Source organism: Castanea sativa, chromosome 12, assembly GCF_040712315.1.
Source record: "Castanea sativa cultivar Marrone di Chiusa Pesio chromosome 12, ASM4071231v1".
Taxonomy (NCBI): Eukaryota; Viridiplantae; Streptophyta; class Magnoliopsida; order Fagales; family Fagaceae; genus Castanea; species Castanea sativa.
In genome coordinates this window covers 4,937,958-4,947,599 of record NC_134024.1, presented here as the reverse complement: position 1 = coordinate 4,947,599, position 9,642 = coordinate 4,937,958, and the positions used below count along the sequence as shown (strand labels likewise).

Genomic DNA, 9,642 nt, shown 5'->3' with positions numbered 1-9,642 from the left:
TGTTTTCAAGTTATGAAAATAGAGTTATAATGGCAATCTTGTAAATACACACACATTTTGGGACCCACCAGCCGCAACTTTTGACTTCACTTTCCCCTTTTCTTTTCTTTTTTTTTCTTTCTTTCTTCTCCACTTTTCTTTCTTTTTGTCTCTGTTCTTTCTCTTTCTCTGTTCTTCGCCAAGCATCAATTCTTTTTTTTTTTTCCTTCCTTTTCGCCTTTCTCATCTTAGACCCATAAAAAAAAAAAAAAAAATCAAGAAACAAACTTTTCTTTCACTATTCTTCACTGCAAGCATCAGTTTTTTTTTTTTTTTTTTGTTCTTCTTTACAGAACAAACATTTCAAAATACCCATTACTTGTTTAGATTTCTTTATTGTACTTCTCAAACACGAATGGGTTTCAATGATCAAAGCTCACCCAACCCACGCCGCCCAGACCTCGTAAAAACCCTTCTCGCGCCACTGCACCGATCATCAGAGGTTTGGTGAGATGGGTCCGAGTTGAAAGGGATTTACTTGGCGGAGAAGAGGTGGGAGTATGTTGGGTTGTTGCGGCGACCCTCATCGCAGATATTTTCGTCAAGTGGGCGGCGGGGTTTGGAGACTGAGATGGGTTTTAATTGTTGTTGCAGTGGAGGAGATGGGTTTGTGGAGGCTTTGATGAAATGGGGTTTTGGGAAATGGGGTTTGGAGATGGGGTTTTGGGTTTGATGGAGAAGAAGGAGGAGGTAAATGAAGAAGAAGAACTAGAATATTTGTAGAGAAACCAAAAATATTTGTTGGCACCAAGATCAATGCTGGAATCTACCTGTCGATCCACTCTATTATTGATCGGATTGAATTGCGGCCCACTTCAATTAAAAAGGAGGTGTTTCCTAAGATTGCAGTAGAGAAAAAGCTCTATGCTATGCTCTTACTTGGGTTTTGGAAGCACATTGGATAGCCAAAAGATTACATTAGAGGCCTAAGACTGTATCTAGATTCCTTGCGGAAAAAATCCTCACCAAAATTGGCCAAGGGATCTCACAGAAATCACCTTCTCATGGGTAGGCTAACAAAAATCATTGAGTGAGAGTCAAGTGTGGGTCCCATAAAAAGTAGAAAAAATTGAGTGATGAGAAGTTGAAAAAATGTGCCAAACGAGTGGGTATAGGAAATTGGGGTATTTTAAGTGATGAGTGACGAGTGACGAAAATTGAATGAGGAGTAATGAGTGATGAGTGATGAAAAAAAAACCAAACAGCCCCTTACCTTCCCATCTTCATTTAGTTGGAATATAAAAGAATCTCATTTTCTGTTGCACGCCTTCCTACGCATCTTATGTTGTGCCCAGGCAAAACACTCATCAACATTCATTTGCTATCACTGCCAGCATGATATCTGCTATCCAACCAAATAGTCATAATCAATTGGATATTTTTTACTATCGATTTACTGACTATGACCGTAACTACATATGGGCTGGAACTTCCCGGCGCTTTGATTCTTCTTATTAGTTTCCCAAATTTATCTCACGTGTGGAGATTTGATTGATGTGGCATAGAAAATAATTTTTTATTGTTCCATTTGACACATTAGCTTTTTCCATCTAAGAGATAACAGTAAGGACTAAAGTAACACAACACTAAAAAGATTAGAGATCAAATTGGCACAATTGAAAGGTTATGACCTGAATTCAAAGTCGGTGTAAAGGATAGGGACTAACTTTGTAATTTACCCAATAATAAATGTTGTTAATAGCTTTTTATATTTCTCATAAAAGTTGAGTCAAAATTTTCCTATTATAGTTTATTAAAATTGCCATAAAGACATTTGTTAACATGATCTTTTATTAAATCGTCAAAAACTTCTTTAGATTTTTTTTTTTGAAAGCCAAAAACTTCTTTAGATTAGAAATGCTTAGAGATGCGCACAACTCAAAAAAAGAATGTGAGCAAAATCAAACCCAAAAAAGTAAATTTCTTCAAACCGAACAAATATGAAACAAAATTAACAAATGGAAAAATCTAAATAAAATCACAATTCAACCAAGCATCAATTACTGTATTCAAAGAATTTAAAAGATTTGAAATTGCAATTCCTCTTCTTAAACAACGTTCATTCCCTACATTTTTATAATAATTTTTTTTAAATCTAATATATTTAGATTCGACTGCATGTTCATAGAATATTATCATTAGAAATACTACCCTATACAATTCTATCAACAAATTAAATTCACATATAATAATAATAATAATAATAATAATAATAATAATAATAATAATAATAATAATAATGTCCTACTAACCAAAATCCAGAGGGGGGGGGGGGGGGAATTGATTATACCAAAGAGAAGAGAAAGTGCCGGTAAAAGAGATTTTATACCAAATTGGATGACATTGAGGGGACATTTGGTTCGCTATAATGTTACATTACATAGTAATATTATATTATTGTAATCTTAGAGTTGGCTAAAAACAGGTTAATTTTAGGTCAATTTTACTCTACTCCACCTCCTCCCTCAATCCAAACGGACTAACATTAATGTAATCTGAATACAAGAATACAACATTACATTGTTTAGAAAGATGGTGAAATTAAGGTGATGTGACATGCCAAATGCCTTGTAGCTGAATTGGTATCTCCTCATGCACAAAGTGTTTGGGGGTTTAAGGGGGAAAATGTTCGAGTTGCAAGATTAACAGCATATTGTAATTATCTCTAAAAAAAATGTGATGTGACATATTTTATAATTTTAGATTATGGTAATTTTAGAGAAAATAAAATAAACCAAACACTTTAAGGTTACATCGTCATAATGTGCATCACATCAAGAACACATTACAACAAACCAAATGCCTCCTTAAGTCATTAACCCATAAAGACAAGTACCATTGTAGGATCTTTTTCTTTAGATGACACGGTAAAGCTATCAGTACAAAGAAATCCAAAAGAATCACAAAGAAAAAAAAACCACCCAAAAATCAAAACCACCTAATACCAACGTTTACAAACATCACATATATTAAAATTTTCTTTCCACTTGCCTAGCTTTTCTAGGCCTCAATCACCCCAACTCCTTCAACTTGTTGCCAATGACTACGCCAAAAAGATCAAAACTCACACGACACAATGTTTCTACAATCTAACAAGGGAAAAATGTCTATACACCCTTTATATTTTCAAATACTGGCCAAGACACCCCTAAACTTTTTATTGGCCAATTTAATCCCTAAACTATACATAGCTGCCAAATCAATACGTCTGTTAATTTGGTGTTAAAAAACTAACGGTTAATGTGAGAGACACATGAGATTTAAAAACTCGTACAAGAGGTCTTTACAAGAAGTCTTCAATTGAATCTCTAGAGTAACTCGACTCTAATCTTGGACTCAAACATTCAAAACCCTAAGAATCTTCACCTTCTTGCTCTTCTTCTTCTAATTCATCATCATCATTATCCCCTTGTTCTTCAATCTGAGAGGGCTTGATGAAAGAGTAAGAAGTGAGTTTATTAGAGAGAACCCATTTGGCTATTCGGGTGTTTTCACCGACGTGGAGGTAGAGTTTGACTAGGTTTTTGAGATTTAGGATTTGGATTGTGTTGAAGCCAAAGGGGCCCTGGCTTTTTAAAATTTCCTTCAACACTGGTAAAAAAATCACAGATTAAACAAAAATTTTATCCCCCTTGAAAATTATTTAGACTTTAGAATTGGCTGCACAAAAATTTTAACTAATCCAATAAAAGTCAAACCCAATCAAGCAAAATTGATACAAAATACCCAAAAATAATAAATTTGGTATGATAAAAAAAACCTAATTTGGCCCATTTCCTCAGCCCATGGCACTCCCAAATGCTAACAAAACCCTAGTTCTTCCTTTAACATATTCTAAATCACCATTCTTTTTTAACAAAAAAAATAGAAAACCTATCTCACGGTATAAATTATATAATCTACCTATACATATAAAACCGAAGCCATTGAAGTTCCCACTATTTTTCACGTCAGCACAATTTTTTTTTTTAATTGAATTTTTTAAAACCCAACTCTGCACCTAAGCACCGCATTGACAGAGAGCATGAATGTGAGAAATAAGGGGTTGGAAGCAATTGCAACGGGTTGACATTGCTTGGAATTAAATTACGTTGGATTTCAAGTGGAATATTATTAGAGTTAAAAGGGTTTTTTACGCTTTTTATATAGAAGAGGTCATCGACTTTCAAATTGCTTCAACAATTGCTTCCTATAGCTTCCACCATGAGTCTTCTTTGTCTCTAAACCCCCCACACGTAGGTAACTTTTCTTGACCTTTGTCTAACCTAATTAGAGCAAAAATTAGGTCACCTCGATTTCACTTTTTAATTCAGTGCTTGGCTATTTTGTTTTTTTGAAGATTTGATTTGTTTGTCTCTCTCTGCCAATCACTGCTCTAAAAAAAAATTCTTTATTATTTTGGTGTGGACTTAATTAACGAGACTCTATGTTTCATGCACTAAAATTGGTTGACAAAATACTTGATTTTTTTGTTCCTATTTTGGAAATTGTACCATGTCCATTTTTGTAGGTCTCATTAGCTTGAATTCAAGTTTGACTCACATTACTAATCAATTATAGAATACATAACAGAGCATGCTCAATGTCTAACAAGCACACAACAGTACATGCTCCATGTCTTACAAATAATCAATATGTAAACAACTAAACTGTAAACCCAACTATGTTACTTGTCATATTAGGTGAAAGCTATATTATTATGTGGAGATTAAGTTCTTGGTCTCAGGTTCTTAAAAGCTTTCTTTGAATTGTCTATATAAAATGTTTTTTTATTTCGCTCTCTCTTTCTCTTTTTGGTGAAAATTTATTATTAATCCAGTCATTTAATTTAGCTCTATATACAAAAATCTACTATAGACATTTAGCCTCTGTTATAGTTAATCAAAAGGAAAAATCTTTGTTTTATTGCTATCCACTAATAGGATTTATCATTCCAAATTTTAAGTTGGGTTATTATAAGGTATTTTTGTTGGATATTATAGAAGAGATTGTCTATTTGTTAAATAATTAGAAAATATTCAATATGAAGTAGATTTTGTTAAATGGGTATAGAATTTCATATGGTTGTTGTTTTTTGTTTGTTTGTTTTTTATTTATTTATTTAAATTGGGAAACTATGAGTTATGGGTTATGAATTATGGATTTTAACAGATTTTCAATCAAATGATAGTGTGGGATTAAGGGGTTTGTGGTTATATCGACAAGTATTGCAGCAAGTTACTATCGTAGACAGTCATTAAACAATAAATTTAGGGATATCAAACTTTTTTAATGTATTAAATTCTTAATTTGTAAATTTTATTTTATCAAAATTCAAGTGCTGCACTAATCAATTTTTTTTTTAAAATTAATTAAAAAAGATCAAGAGCTCTATACTGGGGAACATATTCAATTTTACACCCGATGTTTCAGAATTTGGATTTTTCCCCCTTATATTTTAGGGGTATTTGGAATTTCTTCCTAAAGTTTGAGGGTGTTTAGATTTTATCCCCTAAAGTTTCAGAATTTCGAGGTGTAAAATTCCAATACTCCCAAACTTTAAGAGGTAAAATCCAAATTTTGAAACGTCAGGGTGTAAAATCCAAACACTCCGAACTTAAGAGGACAATCTAAATTTTGAAACTTTAGTTTGTAAAATTTAAATACCCCAAACTTTAGGGTGTAATTTCCAATTTAACATAATAACAATAACAATACAATACATTTTTTTCTTCATTTCATAACATGTAACTGTTTAATATGGGTGTTATTTATAAATTCAATATCTGCAATTGCAGTAAAATAAACCAAGAATAAATCATATATCATACCCAATAAATTTCTCGTGCATTGCACGGATTAGCGACTAGTATTTACTTAAAGCTGGTAGTATCGTCACACTTCCCCAAGGCCTTAACAGACAACACACTTTCTTATTCTAGTAATTAAAAATGTGGGATTAAGCTGTTGCAATTGGACCCACATTAACATTAGATTCTATGGCTTTCATGGCTTCAAATCTGGGCTCCTTGGCCTGGAACTTGAGGCCAGCATACAACTTCATGTAGTCTTCAAACACAAATTTTGGGTACAAATTGTTGTTCTCATCTGCCTCTTTCTCCACCAGTGTTGGTGCTGGATATATAACAGCATCACCCCCAGGGTTGTAGAATGAAGCTATTGACATTCTGTTTCCATCTGTTTGTGCTATCACTCTGTGCATCACACTCTTGTACTTCCCATTGGTGATGACCTATATTTATATTTAAATGCATATATGGCATCATACATAGTCGTTAGATATCTCCAAAATTTTGTTGATCGATGATGATATTAATTATTAACACAAATTGGTTCATATATAGATTAGAGTATACCTCAATTTGGTCACCAAGGTTAATAACAATGGAGTGGCGCATAGGGGGCACGTCTATCCACTGATCATCTTTGAGTAGCTGGAGACCACTGACCTTGTCATCCTGGAAAAGTAGGATGATCCCACCAGCATCTGTGTGGGCACGAAGACCCTTTATAAGGTCTGGCTTTGGGCATGGAGGGTAATTGCTAACCTTGGTGCCAAAATTTGGACCCTTTGATCCATGGAATGCCTTTTTCAGGTAACCTTTCTCTAGTCCAAGATTCTCACATAACAGGTCTAGGAGTTCCTCTGCTAATTTTTCCAACCTTAATGCAAATTCCTTCATCACCTTCCTGTTGAAATTATAATTAATTATTATCGACATGTATATTAATATTATGAGATAGAGAGCCTTTTGTGTAAAAAAAAAAAAAAAGGATGCCTTTTAATTAAATTGGGAGTTTGTTTTAAAAGTACTTCTAGTATCATTTGGAATATTCTGAAGGACATTATAAAATTAATCATATAGTAGCATAAACCGTTGGGAGTACAAAATGTAGCTAGCTAGCTAGTACTTATATAATGGGACCATTATCTCAACAATATGTTTATTGTGGAACAAATGACACAGATTAAAATTTTGATACTAAAAATAATAAATGAAGCGATTATATAAAAATATATATATGTGCTACAGTAAGTAAGTAGATATGGTTGATGTACAAAAAGCATGGTCTAGTTTGTTAAATGAATTACCTATATTCATCCTGGAGATCTGGGATCTCAGATATATTGGAGTGAGGAAGATGGCGCAAAAAGAAGGTGCTCTCCCAATCCAAGTCATTGACCTCAGTCTGAACACCCTCTAGACCTTTGGTTGCCACAAGTTCCTTGAACCTTTGCTCCATAGACTTCTGGTAGTGCTCCTTTGTCAATCTCTCCATGGTGTCCATTAGCTCATGGGATATGCCATGATTTATTAACTACAATTTTGACACAAATTAAGAAACACACGTACAAAATTCTTAGACCCCTATATGGAAACAATGTGAACAACATAAATAATGGTACAACATAGGTTCAAGATATGGTATCTACCTCAAAGAAGCCCCAGTTTTCACAGGCATCTTGTATTTTCTCCATGGTTGCTCCTCTCTCTTCACCATTTAGTTTCTCCAAGTTGATCACTGGGAAGTTCTCCATCTCTCTCTCTCTCTCTCTCTCTCTCTTTGTGAAGGAAGCAAAGAAGCAAAGCTAAGCTGAGTTTGGAATTGGATGGTGTAGTGCCAGTTGGGTGGTCAGCTATTTATAGAGGTTAAAGCCTAACGAGGAACAGGAACAACTGTGAAGTGGAGGGCTGGTTTGTTTGTGTGTTGATATTAAAAAGGTTATTAAAATAATAATATAATAAAATGGGGTTTTTTTTTTTTTTTGAAGAGAGTTAAAGACAGATATTTAGTGGAAATTAGAGAGCTTTGCCTTGTTGAACCCGTCTCTACTCTCTGACTCTGGTCCCTAGCTAATCTCTCCTATGCTGTGGGGTTGGACCCAACTTGGTGGCTGAATATTCCTTCTTAATTTGTAAATTTGACCAATGACTCGCAAAAGATGACCGCAAGAACTTTCCATTGTTTATTCAAATTTTTATGCCTTTGATTTTTGAGAGTGATATTTGGGAAGGTACCCAGTTCTTGCACCTCTAGAAAAAGCTATGTATTGTAGGTTGTAGCTCCTCCACGTCAAGAATTATTGGGTGTTGTTTTATTTAAATAGAATAAGAATGAGAGTTTGGTTCAGTTTTTTGAAAAAAGTGAGGTTTTTAAAAAGTACGGTATGAAAATGAGTTTTTTGAAAAAGCTTGAGGGGTGTTTGATTTGTGTTTTCAAACAATTATTTTCAGTTTTTAAACAATATTACATGTATTTTTACACACTTTTTCACCCACATGTATTTTTACAGATGTTTTCAAACAACAATTTTCAGTTCTTAAACACATGTACCAAACGGGCTCTGTGTTTGGTAAAAACTATTAAAAAGTGTTTTTTGAAAAAACTGAGTGTTTGACTAGCATTTATAAAAGTGGAGGTTTGAGTTATAAATTATCAAAAATGACAAGATATATATATATATATATATATATATATATATATATATATATATATATATTTGTTTTAATTATTTCTCTTAATGCAAGTTATGGATACAACATTTTTATAAAAATTTCACAATAAAGTCTATATGACAAGTTGTTAATGGTAGATAAAAAAATAATAATGTCACTAGTATGTCCAAATGAGAAGCATTAACAATTTACTGTGTAAAATTTATTATAAGATTGTTATGAAAATATTGTGTCAATAATACTATTTTTTTTTCTAAAGAAAATAGCACTAATTTGAAAAGTCTAGATATATAATAAAATGTAACAATATTTTTACAATACTATTTGTTTTTAGTTGAGTTCAACCCTAGTCTAATAAAAGATTTGATACCTCAACTGTTTTGAAATTTTTGTGATAATTTATTGTGTCCTAATGCAATTGTAATTTCATTTTGTAAATTTCCTTGCATGGACACCTATCCCACTCTACCTTTTACTTTTATTTATTTGTTTTTTACTTCTGTTTTTTTTTTCTCAGCCACACGTTTCCTTTCACCCTAATCTTCTTCTACCTTTCTATTCTTTCATCCTTATCTTCTTTCTCTGCTTCTCATCTTCTTTCTGCTTCTCATTTTCTCTAATTTCATTAAAAATCAATTAAGGTGATTTATAAACGCACATGGGCTTTTGAAAAACACTCTGAACAACTCCAATTTCAAAACAGCATTTTCTTTACATTTTCAAAACGTAATTTTTTTTTAAAAAAAAAATTGCTTTTTAGACATCCCAAACACATATATTAAATTTATAGTTTCAAAAAAATACTTTTTAGGTTGGAAAAGTGCAAACAAACAGGCACTTATACATCCCCATGTGCCTTTGTACACTGACCTTTTTTCACACTTTTATCTTTATTTCAAAAAATTAGAGGTCCATAGGACTGTTACCTGTAAAAAAAAAAAATACTTTTCATACCTTTTTTCTCCATAGGACTGTTACCTGTAGGCTATAGGTGTTGCCACAGAGATACAAATTATAGTTGTTCGGTCAATTGACTAGCCAAAATATACGTGTGTGTGACACTGACATGATTATTATGGGTTCATTATTTGGCATGAGGATGGGCGGCTTCCACGCATTTTGCATGTGAATTGTGTTTCTTAAT

At 32.9% G+C, this 9,642-nt stretch overlaps 1 protein-coding gene across 1 annotated transcript; it reads right to left on the bottom strand.

The window, feature by feature from the left end:
• Positions 1-5,766: 5,766 nt before the first annotated feature.
• On the bottom strand, positions 5,767-7,660 carry LOC142618544 (1-aminocyclopropane-1-carboxylate oxidase 1-like). The gene is made up of 4 exons (XM_075791493.1): positions 7,475-7,660; positions 7,133-7,359; positions 6,396-6,729; positions 5,767-6,271 (listed from the first exon to the last, which is right to left on the bottom strand). Exons 1-4 carry the CDS (start codon positions 7,577-7,579, stop codon positions 5,978-5,980), a joined length of 960 nt encoding a protein of 319 aa, XP_075647608.1. The 5' UTR covers positions 7,580-7,660; the 3' UTR covers positions 5,767-5,977.
• Positions 7,661-9,642: the final 1,982 nt, after the last annotated feature.